Here is a 21,185-nt window from a genome sequence, read left to right as displayed (position 1 = left end):
ATGCTAACTATGTTATATTTTAAATTCTGAACTTCCAGATAACCTAATATTATTTCTATATTTGTCACGTGCAAATTGGCACAGGCAAGGAGGACCAAATGTGTTTTCCCTTATCTATATTGCATCATTCTTTTTTGGGGGGTCTCCTTAACTTGCTATATTCTTTTGCTTTCAAGAACTTTGGGGCAGCAATAACACTGACCTCTGTGGGATTCCTGAGATACCTTTTTCATTGCTCCAAGTCTATCTAAGAAGGCCAGTGGATGCTCCAAGATGTAGTCTTTGCATGCATTTCTTTTAAAAAAAATCAAGCTTTTTGGTGAAAACCTTATATTGCAAGTCAAACAGCAAAGAACAAAAACAGCTGCTTTCAGAGTCTATTGTGGACTTCGTGTGGGAGAGGGACCTGTGCTGTTAAACATAAATCTTGCATATCTGTTGGCTTCTCAGTTCATAGCATTCGGCTCCCTGGCTCCTGAGCAGCTCCTTCTCTTCTGCTGCATCTCGAGCTTTCATCTGGGGGAAGTGGGCCGGAGAGGCGAAGAAATCGTAGTGCCGGTCCAGATACCGCAGGTAGATAAGCATGTGCAGGGCGTACGCCAACACCAGCAGCAGGATCAGAGACATTGCCAGGCCAATCAGAATGGCTGGCGAGAAAGAAGAGGCACAGTCTCGAGGCCTGGCAAATTGTTCCCCCTTGATGGTAAAGCCTTGGATCTGTCAGGAGAAAGGTAAGAGTTGAAGTGATATATTCTTTCCTCCTAAGACCTACTTCCCAGTTGGGCTAGGGGTCCTGGACCCCTAATTAGTCAAATTTAAATACTGGGGCCATATTTTCTGAATAATTTAAACACATTATCTAACAAATATGACTGCGTTTTGGAGGAGAGTGAAATTTAATTTTAAATCAAGACTGAGCCAGAAACTCTGGGATAGATGGTTGTTATAATTAAGAAGCCAGTAAAGTTTTCAAGGCTCTGAAATAAAACCTCTTTTAATCTGAATCTTGGTTCATCTAAAACCACAATGTCTGGTGTCTCCAAAATTTTGTAAGTGTTAATAAAAATTTCACAAAGAATATTAAGTCTCGGTTCCTCTGCCTTTGATTCTGTTGACAGGAAGTAGGTAGGAAGAGTCTTTTAAGAGAAGATATCATGATTCCCAATGACATAAAATACAGATAATAACAAAAGCTAACACTTAATAAAGATTTTTTATGTACTAGACACTGCCTTAACTTGTTTAATACTCACAAGAGCCTTTGAATAAGTTACTACTGTATTCCAATTTATGGATGAGGAAACCGAGACAGAAAAGTTAAGTAATTTGCCCAGAGTCACACAGTATTAAGTGCACTGAAGCTGTAATTCAAACCGGGGCAGTTTGCCTTTAGAGTCACTTTTCAGTACAACTCTGTAACTCTTGGTAATTGTGTCTTTTCTTCCTCCAGTCACTAACCTCTTTATTGGCTGTAACATGCAGACTTAGTACTGCTTTTGGAAGAGCTATATACCCCTTGCAATCTGCCCAGAGAACAGAAAGAAAAGCTCTCTCATATGTGCAAATGAAGTGGTTTAATTACTTGGAACTAGGGGAAGTTCAAATCGACAACTGGCCCCAATATCTAAATACTATCACAATGGAAGAAACATGGCCTACAGAGTAAAGACTCTAAATGAGATCAATCATTTGTGGGAGGCAGCTCCCACGTTCAGCTGGCTTTTAGAATATAATACTATATAGCATCACCTCAGTCACCTAGCTGCTTTTAGAAGGGTGCATCAGAAAATTGAATTATCCATGAGTGCTTTACCAAGAATTCATTTTTATGACTTAAGTGGGCACTCCAGCATTTTCCCATGCTTAAATGATTGCAGTCACCCATCATACCATAGACCTTAAGAGTCTTGCTCACCCAACTATCTGAGCTCTAGACTGAACCAAAACAACTCCTGAAGGGGACTCCTGGTATGACTTCTGGGATAGTTGGCCTGCTCACTCTAAAAAGAGGCAAAGTGGCCTTCTCAACGACAAACTCCTCAAAGACAAAAGATGGCCTCACCTGATGCTGCAATTCCAGCCATAGTGAATATCCTCATGTTGACTGCCACTTAATTCTTAAGACTTGATTGAGAACAGTATCTGTGGAGAATACCTGAGAGATATGCTGTCTATCCATGTTCTGGACTAGAGGTTGCAAGCACTCTGTTATCTTCCCCACAGGTAAGTTTTGTTTGGCCCAGATTTCTAAATATCCTGAAAATTTCCTCCAAGAATCCAGATTCCTATCTTCAATTGAAAAGTCAAAAGATCCAGCAATACTGGGCCTGCATTCCTACAAAGCAAAAATATACTCCATGCGATGCCAACTACAACTTTGCCACAGTCCCCAGCTGGCCCACCTGAGGCATCTGAGTTTTATCAGAGGCATCTGAGTTTGCCATGCATGTGACATCACTCTATACTTTATTCCTAGATTAAGCCAGATCAGCGAAGCTGCATACGTGGAATGTAGCCTTTTGTATATATGCCTTAACCTCCATCACCACCACCACTTCTTCCTTGGGCTGGGCTTGCATTCTGCATCTGCCCACATGAAGGGTGTTTTACAAGGTCCACCTCCAACACCCAGTGCTCTGTCCACTGTGAGGCTGCTGTTGAGGATGCTGCACCAAGGATGGATGTGCTCCTCACAAGCACACTTCAGGTAGTCTTGTGAATCCCATGAACATGTAGCAGGTGATTTTTTCTTATGCTGGCTGTTCAAAAGCTTCAGAGCCAAATTACTGTGCTGCTTCTAGCCAGGGCAGACAGATGATCTTGTGGTTTTGTGTACCAACTTCACCAGTGGCTCTAACCGATCTTTTCTTCCTCTGTTTTTCTTAACACCATGTCTATTTTTTTTGTTTTGTTTTACATTTTTCATTGTAAAATATACATAACATAAAATCTACCATCTTAACCATATTTAGGTGTACAGTTCAGTGGCATTAAGTACATTCACATCACTGTGTAGCCGTCAGCACCATCATTCTCCAGAATTGTTTTCATCTTGCAAAACTGAAACTCTGTCTCCATTAAACACTAACTCTCTGTTCCCTACTTCCCCCAGCCCACAGCAACCACCATTCTACTTTCTGTCTTCAAATGTGACTACTCTAGTACTTCATAAGCAGAATTATATAAATATTTGTTCTTTTGTGTGTGGTTTATTTCACATAGTAGAATATCCTCAAGGTTCATTCATGTTGTTGGATGTATCTGAAGTTCCTTCCTTTTTAAGGCTAAATAATAGTCCATTACATGTATATGCTAGATTTTGTTTTCCATTCATCCACTGATGGACATTTGGGTTATGTCCATCTTTTGGCTATTGTCAATAATGCTGCCATGAACATAGGTACACAAATATCCATTCAAGTACCTGTTTTCAATTCTTTTAGATATATACTCCCAAATGGAATTGCTGGATCACACAGTAATTCTACGTTTAACTTTCTGAGGAACCGCCATACTGTTTTCCATAGTGGCTACACCATTTTACATTCCCATCAACAATGTACAAGGGTTCTAATTTCCCTACATCTTTGCCAACAGTTGTTATTTTTGCTTTGGGGGGTTTTTGTTGGTTTTTTTAGTAACCATCATCCTAATGGGTGTGAAATGGTTTACTTATTTTGCAAAATTATTCTTCTTGAAGTATTTCTACATGTCATAGTAAGTCATTCCTGGAACAAGGTGAAGGTATAAATCGGTCAATTCATCTGTTCTAATCAGGTAAGATTATCTGTGAATTATTCCTTCCTTTCATTATTACCTCCTCATTGTCCTTTCTGCCTACTTCTCTTTTTAAAGGGCAAGAGAGAGAAACAGATATAATACATACTTTATAAATATTATATGAATATATATACATTACATATATTGTAAAGTGTCTTTGGAGCCAGACAGTCCATAATTCAAATTCTGCCTCTGCCTCTTTACCAGTTATATCACTGAGCAATTATGTAATCATTAGAGTTTCAGTCATCTCATTTGCAAAACAGGGATAACAGCAGTTATCTTGCAGCATTATGGTAAGTTTTGAAGACAAAGTATGTAAAATAACTACAACAGTGTTGACCCACAAAGAGGACTCGTAAGTATTAGTTACTGTTAATCCATGCCTGACACAATCCTGGGTGTTGCCACATATATTAGGCCATGAATTCTTTACATTTGTAAAGACAGGTCAGAAACTGAGAGGGTGAAGTAATTTGCCCAAGTGGCTGAGAACTAATTCAAAACTATGTCTTTCTAACTCCAAAATGCAAAATTTTTCCCTACTCCAAATTACCCCACCACACTTCTCCAAGCTGAGGGGTGGGGGAGTAAATATGTATTTGTATATGGGAAAGATCAGGAAGTGCCCATAAAAGGAACAGGCAAAACCCTGCCTATTTCAGTGTGTCAGAAGTACAAGTTAAGCTTTTTTCACAGTAAACAGAATAAAGGAAATTGACAAATGTCTCTTAGCCTGAGATTCTGGAGGTGCAAAGGAATCTCTTATGCCTTCATGCCTTTCCCCAAATACCTTCAAGAGGATCTTTGGGATATTTTTGACTCCCTGGCTGACAGTTCCAATCCTATGCTAAACGCCAAAGCTGTCACTCATGCTACAGATGTACTTCTTATCTGCCCTAATAGGATCACTACTCCCTTCCCTGAAGGAAATAAAATAATTGTCCAACAATTCCTCTCCCTAGAAGGGCCTCTCACTCCAGGAAGTGTTAGTCACTGGGCTTCATGCCACAGCTTCACTTCAGCTTAGGTTGCTAGCATTCCTCACTGATAATTATTCGTGACTGGATAAACCTGAATGTAAAAGCAAGTCCTTGGGAAGGGGGTGGGGGGTGGGGAGGTCACTGTGCAGGAAGAGGAAATACTCAATCCTATTCTATTTCATACCTTAGAAGACAAAGGGAAAAAACACCACTATTAGTTTAAAGATCTCCACTCCTCTCTTCTCCTTAAACATCTATGTTTTCAAACAAACACTGAGTTTCTTTGGCTCAAAACACACAGGTACATTAAGCATATGTTTTAGTTTATTACCTGGAAATCAACAAAAGTGACCTCCCACAGGCTTGACATATCATTGGTGTCACTGGGCAACAAAAGGGCATCGTACTGCTGCAGGCTGCTGACACGCTGGCAGTGGTAGGAGTAACTTGACGGAGCATATATGCCAGTTGCATTAAAAGATGCTTGAACTGAATTATTGAAAATAATCTCAACTCGGTGCAAACTAAACCAGCTCTGGATGTAATTGGTAAGGGTGAATCTGAAAATGATTTTAAAACAGTTAATACCCCCCAGAGCACTTTTACATTTGCTGACACAGGACATTGATTATGAACAGTACAATCGCGCCCTCTTTTGTCAGGTAATAGAACTGGCTCAGAGAAAGGCTTTTACTTTTCTAGTTCTGAACAACAGCCTCCTGATTGGTGAGAATAAAAGTAAATTACAGGGCAGCCCCCAAAAGTGAACAATACAAATTCCTACAAAAGGAAAAACACATAAAGTTTGGAGTTATTTTCTTTTTTAGAATGAAAATAATTTTATTATTGCAAAAAACTGACAAAAACTAAATGGACAATAACATAGAATAAGCTAAATAAATAATGGTCAAAAATAACAATAATAGCTCTGACTATGAGTCAAGCACCTTTCTATGTTCTTTATGTGTATATTATTTAATCTTCACTACAACACCATGAGATAGATAATACTATTATCCACAGAGGAGTTAAATAAGTAACTTTTGCAAATTTACTCAGGGAGTAACATTGGAGCTGGGCTTCGAATCCAATCTGAGACCAGAGCCCTTATTCTTAGCCATTTTGAAATGGAATATTCTCTAGCAATAAGAAAGTTATAATATGCATGTCATGATAACTTTTTTCATTTAAAAAATGTGTGACTTCACAGAAAAAGATTCTGGAAAGACAGAGATCAAAATGTTAATAGCAATCACTCACTTTGCTGTATACCTGAAACTAACACAATAATTGTAAATTAAATATACTTCAATTAAAAAAAAAAAAAGCAACTGAGATCAGTATAGCTCAGGGTGAAAGCTTGGGTTTTGATCCTGGCTCTGCCTACCTCCAGGCTATGATCCTGCTCCTCTGGGAACAGCATCTTGGTGAGTATAGGCCTGACCCTCTCCCTCCTCAGTGAAGTCTCACAGGTCCTGCCAATCAGTGTATTGCAGCCCTTTAATCACTGTGATTGCTTAGAAAGAGGCATATGCCTCAGGCTGGGTCAGTAAAATGCAATCCTCATGCTTCTGCTACAGCTATCAGGCAACAGAGAGCTCTTTTAAGTGGATAACTGTCAGCTCACAATTGCTGGCCACCATCTTGCCTGCCTAGGAATGAAGCTAACATGAGAACAGCAGAGCCAAGAGATGGAGAAAGATGCTGCCCTGATGAGGCTGGTTAAACACTTTGATTCAGTTGAGCCTGAAGGTACTGTTTTCAATCCCATTAATCAATCAGTTCCCTTTCGGCTTTGTGCAGCCAAAAGAGTTCTCACGAATACTGCTTTTATTAATCCTATGAAAAGTGTTGTTAAACAGCCTCTCTAGGCCTTGGTTTCCTCATCTGTAAAATGGGTTATGCTTGTTTAAGTTAAAAGGGCCATGCATGGCGAGTGCCCTGTGTTGTGCCTGGTGTTATAAACATCCGATGTTATCTTGGACACCCCCAGCTCACCCTGGGCACCTAAGTCAGATACTGAAGGTGTTTTCAGGGATGTAGTTGAGCCCGGCCAATCCTGACCACTGCAACAATCCACCAAGAATGCTGAAGGCCAGGATGAAGGGAGTAGATATCTCAGGTCTGAGCTCTGGAGTCAGAGGTTCCAGGGTGAGCAGTGGGAGAGATGAGTCAGTCCCAGAAAGGGAAGGCTGGCTCTTGATTCCCCAGAAATGACTGTCCTTGGGCTCAGGGCTGGGAGAGAGCCTGCCACATTGTCTGCAGCCCTGTTTCAGATTAACAGCCTGAGAATGAGGCAGTTACGACAGGCTCAGTGAGACGGATGCATTGAGGCACCAATGGATCTGCTTGAAAAATCATTCCTGGTGAAAAAACCAGGTTGTTTTGCCAAATAGCTGTCCAGCACATGGGGTCTTTGGCTCTGTGTCTCTGGCCCACTTCGGGACAGCAGAGGCATGCATATGGGCCTGGAGGACATGACACCCTCTGCCCAGGCCTCTTGAACATGCGGCTGGCTCCTGGAGCAGATTCTGAGACAAGGATTTGTGGACAAGTGATTTTTTTAAGAAAAATCCCAGAAGGACAGGGCAGGGAAGATGGGAAATGGGTGGAGGGAGGGGAGAACAAGTAAAGGCATTCATTCAGCAGAGTCCCTGGAGGGAGATTTTGGCTCTGTCCTGCTGGGAGATCTGGAAACACCTCATACCTCTGGTCAGGGCTGCACTGGGGGATGTCTGGCCCTCTGGTGGACATGCAGGCAAAGGGTGCTCCAGCAGCCAGCTCCCCTAGCAATCACACAGGTGTCTGACATTGAACAGGGAGAGGGATGGAGGGGTGTGGATGGAGGGTGTGTGCCTACTTCAGTTTCTGCCCTTCCAAGTTGCTCTTTCAAAAGTATACACTGGAAAATTCAGAAATAAAAGGTCGTATGTTATATGATCCCATGTATATGAAATGTCCAGAATAAGCAAATCCATAGAGATAGAAAGCAGACTGGTGGCTGCCAGGGGCTGGGAAGGGGGATGCGGAGTGATTGCTAATGAGTATGTAGTTTCCTTTTGGGGAGATAAAATGTTCTGGAACTACATAAAGGTGATGACTGTACAACACTGTGAATGTAGTAAATGCTATGGAACTGAACACTTTAAAATGGTAACTTTTATGTTATGTAACTTTTACCACAATAAAAAAAGTAAAAATAGGAAAAACAAATGTTAATAGTGATCACCAATAGTGGTTGGATTATGAATGATTTTCATTTTCTTTTTATAGCTCATTATTTTCTGATTTTTCTATTTTCAATGGACATGTATAACCTTGTCTTAGTTTGTGCTCCTAGAGAAACAGACAAGGATGTGAATGCAATTATAATACAATTATTCTGTGGAGGCGATCCCAAATTTATTTGGGAATTTAGTCATTCAAAATACATAGACTGGAGCAAAGAGAAACGACAGAGGATTAGAAGGCAGCCCCAAAGGACACAGTTAAACAAGTTTCCACTGTGAGCAACTGGTGTTTAATGCCGATGAGGAATCCTGGGAGACAAGCAGGACACACACCTCTGAGTTATCTCACCTGAGGGGGAGGGAGCTGGGATATTTATAGACTTCTTTCAGTCACTGGTTGAGAGCTGCTGAGGTAAGGATGGGAGGCAGTGGGCCTTTTAGGCCTGAGAAAGCTTTTAGGTAAAGAAAGGCTGGCAGTTGAGCTGGTGAACTGTAGTGTTCTCAAATGAAAATGCCCAAGGGAATACAGTGTCTGGTGCATAGCTTTATCATCAGAAAAAATAATCATAAAGTTACTTTCCTTTTGGTAAAAAAACAAAAGAGTACTATTTGAATCAAAAATATTCCCCATTCCTATATCAAACAGATATGTATACGTGTTTTGTTACCTTGTGGAATTTAATTTTCCTTATAAAGTTCCTCTGAAAGATGATGGCATGTAAATTCTAAATTACGACCAGTGAAACACTAGTGTCCCATGATACATGGGCAAATGTTCTGTGGCAAGAGCTTTCCAAGGTTAAATGTAGGAAATGCTAAGTTAATCAAAGTCACCAAGTACAGCAATCTTCCTCTTAAGGGCATGTCTTCACAGAAGCTTCAATATACAAATTTATACTATGAATCTCCAAGAGGAGGTATGCAGTCTTTCTCAAACACATTTGACTACAGGATCCCTTTTCTGGGGAATATTATAAACATTTACATGAGCAGAAGTGTTCCACATAACACAGCTTAGGGAAGACTGCTCTAGCACATCCTGCTGCTTTTTCAAGTAATGCTAAAGACACAGCTACTTATCTCCACTAACTGGTTGGTCCTACAGGAAGGGAAACATTTTTATAAGAAAAAAAATTTTAATGCCTTCAAATTGCCCCCTACCTCCAGAGCAGTTCCTAACTGCTTGGATAAACCACCGCAGGCAGATGCATTATTCCATACATAAACACAGAAAAATGTAGGCCTATGCTGATTGTCTGCTGGGGAACTCTGCTAATAGAGAATTTTTCATTACTGTTAAATAATACGTGTGACTCAGTTTTAAGGAGCTATATATAGAAAATAATTTCAAACTAGAGCCCAACTTTAGAGCTTTAAATATATGTTATTCTTTGCTCAGAGGAAAAGGGTATCACATTCCTAGGTTCATGTGTTTTCTAGGTCCCTAATGGAAGAAGGATAAAGTATAGATGCTTTGAAACTAAAGAAAGTATTACTATAGGATCCCATCATAACACCACTGACTCGTCAGTGTAATTACATATGTGTGGCATTTCACATGCCACAGTGCTTGTCACATAGCAGGCCCTTGATACCTACCTGTTGAATTAATAAATTATATGGAGTTAATCTGAAGTGCTAAACCTATGATATTCCAAAATGATATCCATACTTACCTTATATCAAGACCTTTGGGATTTCCAGCATCACCAAACTTGAGAGACAACCTAAGAAAACAGAAACACAGTCCATCAAAGTAGAAATAACCCTTACTCCACACTATATTCAAAAATTATCTCCAAATGGATCACAGGCCTAAATGTAACAACTAAAACTATAAGATACATATAAGAAACATAAAAGAACATTTCTGAAATCTTGGGGTATGCAACAGTTTCTTGAAAAAATATAAAACCATGAACTATAAAAGAAAAAAACTGATAAATTGGACTTTATTAAATTCAAAAATGTTTGCTCTTCAAAAGATACTGTTAAGAAAAAAAAAGCAAACCACAGAATGTGAGAAAATATTCACAACACACATACACAAAGAACTTGTATCTGAAATACAGCAAATAACACTAACAGCTCAATTATAAGGAGACAATCCAGCTTCAAAATGCTCAAAAGACAATGCACTTCACAAAGGAAGATATACAAATATCTAATAAGTACATGAAGAGATGTCAACATCATTAGTCATTGGGAAAATATAAAATAAAACCACAATACAATACCATGGTAATCAGAATGTTTTAACAACTTTTTAAAAAACTACTCTTAAGCCTTTAACATCTACATTTATTCACATTTTTCTAAATGTTAACACAAGATTTCCTAGAGCAGAGACAGATCATTACTAACCCAGAGCAATAACCATATTGGTTCTCTTTTTAGCCTGCTTCTTCCTCCTGGGCAATATGATGAGAGCCAGATGTCATCCTGTACATACAGAGATTTATAGCATAGGTGAAGAACACTAAAATTGTGACTGTAGGAGTTTATACAGAAGAGAGGCAGGGGTCCTCCTTAACCTCCTAAGAGAGGGAGATAAACATTTGCTTTCTCAGTGTCAAACATTTTCTTTGGGAAATAAAAGTATATGACTTTTATTAACCTTTGGATGGGATCAAACAGCTCACCATGAAGGAGACAAATGGCTGCATGTCTAACACCCATGTATGTAAATAAATGTCTCCAAAGGGGAGATAAAAAGCCTCTCTGGGTTCTAAGCCCTGGAATATCTCGATGGTCCTGAGCACATAATCACGTTCCTCTGAGGAGGTACATCTCTTACTAACTCCAAGACTTATCTTTTAACCGAGATCCTGAAAAAATTTGTTCAGAAATTACTAACCATACAAAAACATAAAAATACTTTCTCTATAATCCCATACTGACCATACCAGTTGTTGGTAAGGATGTGAAGCAGCTGGAACTCTCATACAATGCTGGTGGATAAATGCTACAATGATTAAAAAAACCAGCTTGGCAGTTTCTTAAAAAGCTAAACCTACACATACCATATGATGCAGCCATTCCACTTCTAGGTATTTAAGAGAAAAGAAAATATATGTTCCTACAAAGACTCGTACATGAATGTTTATAGCAACTTTATTTAGAAAGTTACTAAAAACTGAGGGAAAAACAAATGTCCACCAAGAGGTGGATGGATAAATAAGTTATGGTATATCCATACAAAGGAGTACTTACTACTGAACAATAAAAAGGAACATACCTTTGATACATGCAATAACGTAGAAAAATATCAAAATCATTATGTTAAGTGAAAGAAGCCAGACTAAAAAGAGTGTACACTATACGATTATTTACATAAAATTCTAGAAAATGCAAACTAATCTATAATGATAGAAAGTGAACAGTGGTTACCTGGAGAAGTGGGAATGGCAGAGAGACAGATTACAAAGGAGCACAAGGAAACTTCTGAGTATGATGAAAATATTTGCTGTCTTGATTGTGGTGATGGTTTCAAACATATGTCAAAACTGACCAAAACTGTACACTTTAAATATGTGCAGTTTAGCATATTCCATTTAAATTTCAATAGGTTGAAAATAAGAATTATAAAAAGCTAAATAAACAACTAAAATGGGAATATGTGAGAAATTAAATATATAAAGGATGGCACTGATGTGACATTATAATGTCTAGAAATTATAACACCTCAATATACATTATAAAACCAAAAAAAAGCAGAAGTAGATGGTTATAAAACGTCCAATTACACACTTAAAAAAAAATCACACAAATATAATCTCATTAATTTGGTACCACTTATCCAAAAATAGAAATGTCAGTGACTGAGCTGAAGTTTATCTTCATACTACATATAGAGAAAAGGGAAGGGGTATTTATAAAACACCATATTAATAAGATCACTAAAAGAAATATCTTTATTTCTTAACATCGTAAGCTTAGACACATTAGAAGCACTCATTTACAAACACTTCATAAGCTAATTTACTCAGTAAAGCAGTCTTCAAGAGGATTTTTCTCTAACAATATTCTGATAATCTGTTACAAATTACTGAAAATACTTTAAAGAAATGAAATGCATTTCTTGGATTGTACTTTATAAATTTGACTAGCCACTTATTCTAACAGAAATTTCTCCAGTTCTCCCAAGGAATCAGAATAGTATAGTTATCCACAAACTGGCTCTCCAGCTAACGAAGTTAAGTTCAAAGCAAAGCCATGCTGAGCCCACCAGAATCTCTGATGGAGCAGCTCAACAGCCTCTATGCTTCTGATGCCCCCAGAGATTTCTCCAGCAGCCCTGGTTTCAGTGAAAGCTGTTAACGTGCTCTGTTGCAGAGCAAAGAACACGAGGTCCGATTTCAACAAAGCAAATTCAGCACTCAGTGAAAATCTATGCCAAGCACTGCACCATAACCTGGGAACATGAAAGGGAAATACAACCTAGGGAGTCCTTCAAAAAAAAAAAGCTCCTTTTACTCTTCCAAGGGCCCTACCCTCCCATATTTAAAACAGATTCTCAATTCGTCAGACTATAATTGTCTAAATTCAAAATACACACAGATGCTGGGATTATGCTCTATTTGTAGGGCTTTCACTATTTAAAAAGACTTTCATAGCAAATCTGTCTGCCAACAATTTGCCTTTCCCTGAACATTTTGTTTCTAAGCACTAAAATATGGTCATCTTTTTTTAATCTGTGTTTTTGACCTTACATGGTTATGTCTTTGCTTGGGTTTGTTCTTTCCACAACTCCCTTTCTGGTTCTTGAATATAAGATTTCCTTGCCAGCCCAGCAAAGGCATCTCACTAATCTATGCAACTCACAGGAATCAGGAACAGTCTCAGTAGCTGGTCCCTGAGGCCCTTACATCCTGGGAAGCCTCCCACCCACGCCCTTGCATGGGCTCTCCAGGAGGCCTGCACACTCGCCTGAGCAGGACTCCAAAAGGTGGATGATGCACACTTGGGAGTCACCCACTAAAATTCATGGGCAGTGACAGAAAAACAGTCAGGTCTCACCCAATCATTAATTTGTGTATTGTGAAAACAAAGGCCCCTAGGCCTCTCCAACAAGTAACCAGACACTATTTTATCCTAATTATTACTAGTATCTTAGGAAGATAATACTAGTACTTTGAGTAGTACTTGACAAAGTTCTCACGCATACATTTCCTCATTTGTTTTCACACCCCTATGAGACAGGGCCGAGAGAGAGGAGGTAAGATGGCATTGTTAAAGACGTTTTAGACCCCAGCTCTATTACCATACAAGCTATACAATCTTAGATCTTCCTAACCTGTGAGCTTTGATTTTCTCACCTGAAACACAGATGACAACTGTAACTCTGACTCAAGGACTTGTTTGCAATAGCATTGTGCGGAATAACAGATAACTACCTGTGAAGTCCTCACAAGGTGCCCGGCTGATACCAAGTGCTCAAGCCCTGTTGGTCGCAAGTGACAGATGCCATCACCTCCGTCTCACAGATGATGGTCCTACAGCGGCTCCTGTTTGTCAATTCACAGAGCTCATTGGGAGAACTGGGCCTATAAGCTAAGTTTTCATCTTTTCTGTCTCTAGGTTCCCAGAGATAATTAAGGTTTCTAAAGCCCAGCAAAAAGCTGTGGTGCCCTGATCTTCCCCACAAATACCCTGGAGTCAGGATAAATGGAATCAAGGAAGGCCAGTCAGCCATGGACAGGCAAGATGATCTCCAGGTAATCTCTCTCCCTGCAGCTGACCACAAATAAAGAGCCCTGTAGGTAATTAATTAGAGCCTGAGGAAAAAGTCCTGAGCTCTCAGCAGTGCTGGAGTCTTTTTGATAGGCGTGCTGTAACAGAAAAAACAAATCTGGGAGGACTCTAATGCTTAGGCTTACAATTTCCTAGTTCTCTAATAAGAGATAGTCACTCTAAATAGCAAGATACTTACTAAGACTTGTAATATAACTTGTAAGTGTATATTAATACAATCTATTTTTATCCATCATCAAGAATTTTTAAATGAGAAGTTCAGGAATAAAAATGTGTTTCCACCAAAGGATATAAGAATACAGAGAAACAAACACACAGTATGTTATGGTTTATGCAAAGCATTCTCCCCATCTAAACCAGGCCAAAACAAATGCAGAGAATTTTCCAAAAGCCTCCATTATACCAACAAATGTTTAAAGCAATGAGGTTTATAGAAAGCAAGTGGGATGTGCCAGGCTTCCTCCCCCTGGACCAAAACAAATACAAGCAAAAAATACTTGCCTAGATGACTGAAAAGCAGAGAAAGGCACTGCAAACTGACTTCCTCTTCAAAAGGGGTATTTGTTTAATCTGCTATCTCAAATATAATTATTCTAATCATTTTTAAATACCCTAAAGAACTCTCTGAAATCTGGCCAAAGGTACCCTTGCACATTTGCAAACAGGCAATGTTCCACAACTTTAGAACACTTCCTATAATCAAACATCTGACCTGGCTAGAGTCAGTTTTCTCAGTTTCACCTACTAGAATATTTATGACTCTGATCATTGACATGTAATTTCCTCCTTGCTGAGACAAATGTAGTTTGATACTTCACATTTGGAGTTGATATCAAGCCTGGAATCCTTTCTCTTTTTCAGAATGAGTTTGGGAACCCTCATTTTCAGAACTCTGATTTTCCATAAGGTATTATAACAATTAGCTAAAGTGTTCAGAAGAAAATTGCTGGGAAAACTAAGAAATTAAAAAAAATTAATTTCTGACTTATTCTTTCATTTTAGACATTAAATATTTCCTCAGAAATGCATGTCAGGGTCATGTACAAAGAAGCCTACTTCTATTTTCTGAAATGACAGAAGACTGGACCACCCAGTTAACAGGCTACACTCACCCTAAAGGCTTGCTCCAGTAAAGGGGTCAACTTACATGGCACTTTCTTCACTGCAATTTGAATTGCCAGCATCCACTGTTGCCTTCTGGCCAAAAGCTTCTTCTGTAAGGTCCAGCCAGGTCTGATTCTTAAATTTAATTGTTATTCTTTTCGCCCAGAAGAGAATGCAGGGAATTCCATCCATGGAGATATTAACCGGGTTATAATAACTGAATGCATTCCAAGGTTCTTTTTCTAAATGTCTTTGTCTGCTCAGACTGTAGTTGAGAGCCTAATTAAACCAAATAAACAAAATTTAAGATACAAATTTGTTTCCATGGTACAAAAGGTTTCTTGGAAGGAAAAGAGCCAATTCAAATCCTGTTGGAACTCTGTTAGCTTGAGAGTCTACGCTCTTGTGGGGAAAAGGAGATGGGTGGACCTGATCCTAACAAGCCTAAAAATGATAGGTATACCTGAAAGGTACATTAGCCCCATTCCACAAAGCACTAGAAATGGAAATGATGAAATTATAAAAACAAACAAAAAACCAGCTTTGAAAGTGATAACATTAGCAATAATGACTTTAAAAAGTCATCAGTCACCATGTAGGGGGAGGAAAAGGGAATAAATAGGTGGAGGGCAGTAGATATTTAGCCATGAAACTATTATTCTGTGTGATACTGTAATAGTAGATAGGTATCATTATACATTTGTTAAAACCCATACAGCGCAAAGAGTGAATCCTAATACAAAACATGGACTTAGTTAATAATGTATCAATAGTGGATCATCAGTTTTAACAAATGTACCACACTAATGCAAAATTTTAAGTATAGGGGAAATTGGGTGTGTGGGTAGACTGAGAAGGTATATGGGAACCTTTTGTACTTTTGTTCAATTTTTTCTGTAAACCTAAAACTACTAAAAAAAAAAAAGTCTATTTTTTTAAAAATTCACCATGCCATGAAACTAATGGCAGTAATCTTTTCAAAAAACAATATCATAGGAACCCAAATAATTCAAAACTTTAAGTTAAGAAATTAACATGTTGAAGAAAACAAGAGGTTTCTAGAAATCAAGCATAATTCTCCAGACCATTAATGTCTAATAGGACATTCTGGGGCATTGACTATTATGCACTGGAAATGTAGCCAGGACAACTGAGGAGCTTAATTTTTAATTTTACTTAACATTATTCAGTTTGAATTTAAATTTAAGTAGCTGCATGTGGCTAGAGTCTACTGTCTTAGACAGAGCAACTCCAGACCACTTAATATACATAAACTAGCAAGGTATTCTAACCTTGTTCTACATCTTATGAAACTTTTGTAGATTACCAGGAAGCACAAGACAGTGCACCTCAGTACATCAGTCTGGAGTCACAAAAGCAGGTCTCTATCTGAAAGATCTACTTACCTAGATCAACTATTTCACACCAATTACTCTAGTCTAAGTACAGATAAAAGAGAAATTAAACAGGCAGCAGCAACCCAAGTTTACCAGTAACCAGAGATAAACAGTTACTATTCTGATCCAGTCTGGAAAGTAACAAAAGTAAAACTGAATATTGTAATGAAATATGAGAGCAAATGAAACTTCAATCTTTCTCAACTATAACATTACCATAATACATTTCCCCACCCAAAGTTCAAGTAAAAATGTTGGTTATTAATAGAATTATTATTTATATTTTCATAGTGGCTCTGATCTAATTGAAATGTGTTTACATTTTTTTTTAAAGATACAATCTAGTTTCCTAACATGTCCATACCTGTGTGACTGGTATTGTGAAATTCTGCATTGGCTTTGTATCTCGATTATTCTGCTGATCTGTCAAATAAAATGATATGAGTACAAAGGGTAAATGTCATTGATTTATTAAAGTAATTGAGTGACAAGAATATGCTAAAGACTGTGAAATGTACCAGGTTTGAGTCTCTTTTGGTTCATGATTTAGAATACACTAGTTTAAGAGATTTTCACATGAGAGACTCCTGATGCAAGTACCGGCGTTCAGGGAAGTCCATCACAGACAAAACCCTTCCTCAACGCCCCCATAAGGACAATTACAGGTCTTACCGCTCTTTATAACCACTTCTTTATTTGAAGATGTTCGAGAGCTGAAACTAGAAAAAACAAAAATAAGATGCTAAACAAATATCTACATTTTAGGTATTACATGAAATTTTAAGGAGAATATTTTGGTTTATTACATCTCAGAATAGAGGAGCAGAATCTTAGCCTGTCAAAACTGTACACTTTTGAGTATGAATTTCTGATTTAAAAAGTAATACTATATCTGTTCTTCAAAGAAAACAAGGAAAAGACTGAACATTTTAAAGAAGAACAAAATTTTAAGTATCGACCCTAATCTTTATTCACTGAATAGTCTACTATGTTCCAAGCAGTGTGCTAGACGCTGAGGTTTAACAAAAAATAAATAATAACCAAATAAATCAAATAACCAAATAATAAAACATAATAAAATATTTTACAGTGTAATTTTATACATTATATTGTTAGCATATTAAAGTGAAAATATCCAATGCTTTTTATTAAAAAAATACACTATTCAAAAAGATATTTCTGAAAATTATGAGGATATAAATTATAATATATGTCCTTTCAGCATTTCACTACATACTCATACACACCCTACACATATATAATTTATATTTTATATTATTTAAAAACAGATTTTTGTAAACATCCTGTTTTAAAGCCTGCAATTTTTTCACTTAAAAATATATCACACATGTTTTCCCATCTTATTACATATTTTTCTGTATTTTTAATTCCATGTGGTATTACATCATACAAATTTATTTAACTGAATACCTATTAAGTATTTAAGTTATTTCCAATTAATAAACAATACTACATTGAACACTGTCATGGATTATTTATTCATACCCCTGAGAAGTTCCTTAAGATAAATTTCTAGAAGTGAAATTGCTAAGTTAGAACATAGATACATCTTTTCATCATGGAATATTACAAACACACAAATTTAAACAGAAAAGCATAAGACCCCTCCCCCTCCTTCAATCACCTGTACCCATCATCCAGCTTCAGTAATTATCAAGCCATAACTAATCTTGTGTTACCTGCTTATCCACCCACTTCCCATCTCTGGTATTACTTTGAAGAAAATATCAGAAATTATATCATTTAAGTATGTATTTCTAAAGAATAAAGACTTTTTAAAATAACAGCCCAATTACATTTGGAAAATATAATTCTCTAACATTACATACCATGTCAGTCTAAATCTTCAATTGTGTCATGTCATAAAAATGTTCAGTTTGTTGCATATTTTAAATTTTTCTTAGGTTGTACCTGTAATATATGAGACTCCTATCCAAGACCTATATGTATGACTATTATATAAACTCTTAACATTTTTGTAATTAGAGAAATACATGTATTACATATCATTATACACAAAACATAATTTTAGCTACAGAGTTACTAAATATATATTATAGTGAATTGTTTTAGAATTAATTATATGGAATCATTACAAATTAAATGCACCATTTTCTTCATAATACATTCTCTAATATCTAATGAGAATTTCTGAAGATGATAAATTGATAACTATAATGTCTACTAGATGCTATTAATAAATTCCAATATACCTGCAATTATTTTTTCACTTTATCAGCTCTATTGAGGTGTAAGTTAAGTACAATAAGCTGCATGAATTCATTCAATGTATACAATATGATGGGTTTGGGCATATGCATATATCCATGACACACTGCCACAATAAAGATGCAGAATATTTACATCCCACAGAAGTTTCCCCATGCACTTCTGCAGTGGAGAGATGTTTCCCCTACCTCAGCCACAGGCAAGTACAGACTAACTTTCTGTCACTTTAGATTAGTTTGAATTTTCTTGAGTTATAAATAGAATCATGTAACATATATTCTTTAGTACTTGGCTTCTTTCAGTTTTATGACTGACACTTACTGATGTTGTTACATGTATCAATATTTTATTGCATTTTATTATTGAGAAATATTTCATTGTATGGATATGTCACATTTTGTTTACGCACTCACTGACAGACTTTTATGATGTTTCTAGTTTGGGGCAGCTACAAATAAAGATACAAAAACATTCATGTACAGGGTTTGTGGTGGAATATGTATTTTCACTTTCTTAATGGTGACTTTAAAAAAGCAAAAGCTTTAATTTTCAAAAGTCTAATGAATTTTTTTCTTTTATTGTCTATTTTTTGTATCTAAAAGAAATATTTCCTAACTTAAGGTCATGAAGAGTTTCTCTTGTGTTTTATCTAGAAGCTTGAAAATTTTAGCTTTTACATTTAGCACTTTGATGATCCATTCTGAGTTGATATTTGTGAGATAAGGTATTTGTAGCATTTTGACGCCTGGGATAAAGAAAATGTCCTAAAAGCTTCCAGAAATTAAAAAAACAAGACTCACGCAAGGATTCAAAAAATGTCTCTCTCACATCCTTTCCAAAGCTAATGGAGGATACGTTCCAGCCAAGTAAGGGAGAAAATCAAGAAAGAGGAAAGCACGGGCATCAAAACAACAACAACAACAACAACAACAACAACAACAACAACAACAAAAACAGTGGATCAAATTCAGAAGAGTGACAAAGAGAAACCTAAAGATGACTATTGTACATCACACCTAGAGAGAATTAACCCAGACTGGAGCAAGAGGACAAAAGGGCTCTAAAGAAGGAAGACATAGAGGGAGATCCCCAGGTGAAAGGACGACTTGAGAGACTATGCTATGTGTTAAATACTTTGTTGATAATAACAGGAAGCTGTTACACAGTCTAAAATATATAAATTGAGAAATCGTCTAGCATATTATTTACACGCTATTTGCAGCAACATGGAAGTCCCTGGATAATGTCATTTTAAGTGAAGTAAGCCAGAAAAAGAAAGAAAAATACCATATGAGATCGCTCATATGTGGAATCTAAAAAAAAAGAAAGAAAGAAAGAAAAAGGCAAATGAACATAAATACAAAACAGAAACAGACTCACAGACATAGACTACAAACTTGTGGTTGCCAAGGGGGAAAGGGGTGGGAAGGAAAAGACTGTGAGTTCGAAATTTGTAGATACTGACAGGCATATGTAGAATAGATAAACAAGATTACACTGTATGGCACAGGGAAATATATACAAGATCTTGTGGTAGCTCACAGTGAAAAAGAATGCAACAATGAATATATGTATGTTCATGTATAACTGAAAAATTGTGCTCTACACTGGAAATTGACACAACATTGTAAACTGACTATAACTCAATAAAAAAAAAATGAAAAAAAAATATTGTGACAGTGGTGGATTGTATGATTGTTCCCTGCCTTTGGCCATGTTCCTTGCAGTATCTTCCTGTAAGTGGAGAACATTTTCTGCCCCAGAAGAGTTTCAAGCTTTCTAATAATATCACTATACACAAATCAATTTTTTAATTTCTTTCATTTGAACTTCATCTTTCCAAAAATCATAATTCATGATACAGGGTTAAATATTCAATTTTAAAAAGTCTTAATGAACAAAAACAAAATTATGAGATATATTTTACCTAAATAGGATAAAAATATATCAAGTCATTTGGAAATATCTAGTTAGCAGAGGAATTTAATATATGTTTATTGAATAAAAGCACATGAATAAATGAATGAGTTTTCATATTGTTAACATGCTTGGCTTGAGATTCTGCTCTACTAATTAAAATTTTTCATGTGTTCATTAATGAAAAGCTTTTGGACAACAACATAGGCTTATTTTCATTTCAGTGAATGTATGGACTTATGATAATGCTGCTATACTTTTTAAAATAAACTGTAATTTAAATAGGTCTTGCCCCCACCCATAAGTCTGAACTAATGAGGTTTTAAGGGAAGCTATAATCTCAATCAAAGACAAAACACTATACATACTGACTTTCACATCACTATATAACCTCTGAACTGAAATAAAGCTAAAGAATGATCCGGTTAAAATTATCTTGCAAATAAACTAAGAAATAGTAATTTTTAATTAAAAAAAAAAAGTAAACCTACACTAGCAGTAGAATATTCATTTCCAGTGAAAGGAAAACATGAAAAATAATCAGGAGCCACAGGCTTGCGGTGGCTGGTACCATATTTTTGATGTACCAAGTATTCCATCATGAGTCTCATAAGTACTCCTTTATGATGATGAAGGTAAAGTAACTGCTTCATGGTTCTGCTCAGGATAAAGACCACATTTTCACCATGGCCTACAAGGTGCTGAAGGACCTTGACCTGATAGCTGTGCTCAACTCATTTCACCTCCTCCCCTCTGCTCCAGCTAAACTA

General features: G+C 36.9%; 1 protein-coding gene across 4 annotated transcripts in view; it reads right to left on the bottom strand.

The window, feature by feature from the left end:
* Positions 1 to 313: 313 nt before the first annotated feature.
* LOC105090671 (V-type proton ATPase subunit S1-like protein) overlaps positions 314 to 21,185 on the bottom strand; it is a 37,336-nt gene continuing 16,464 nt past the window's right edge. For 3 of the 4 annotated variants that reach the window (XM_031447578.2, XM_064482122.1, XM_031447592.2), the window contains 6 exons: positions 16,921 to 16,967; positions 16,613 to 16,671; positions 14,895 to 15,130; positions 9,670 to 9,720; positions 5,095 to 5,323; positions 314 to 717 (listed from right to left, as the gene is read on the bottom strand). In XM_031447578.2, coding sequence (XP_031303438.1) covers positions 415 to 717; positions 5,095 to 5,323; positions 9,670 to 9,720; positions 14,895 to 15,130; positions 16,613 to 16,671; positions 16,921 to 16,967 — 925 coding nt within the window. In that variant the 3' untranslated portion in view covers positions 314 to 414. Of the gene's footprint in view, positions 718 to 5,094; positions 5,324 to 9,669; positions 9,721 to 14,894; positions 15,131 to 16,612; positions 16,672 to 16,920; positions 16,991 to 17,594; positions 17,609 to 21,185 lie in introns of all 4 variants that reach the window. The other variant, XM_031447602.2, reaches the window with a different exon arrangement.

Source organism: Camelus dromedarius, chromosome 3 (assembly GCF_036321535.1).
Source record: "Camelus dromedarius isolate mCamDro1 chromosome 3, mCamDro1.pat, whole genome shotgun sequence".
NCBI lineage: Eukaryota > Metazoa > Chordata > Mammalia > Artiodactyla > Camelidae > Camelus > Camelus dromedarius.
The sequence above is the reverse complement of the archived record's forward strand: the minus strand, read 5'-3'. Positions and strand labels throughout refer to the sequence as shown.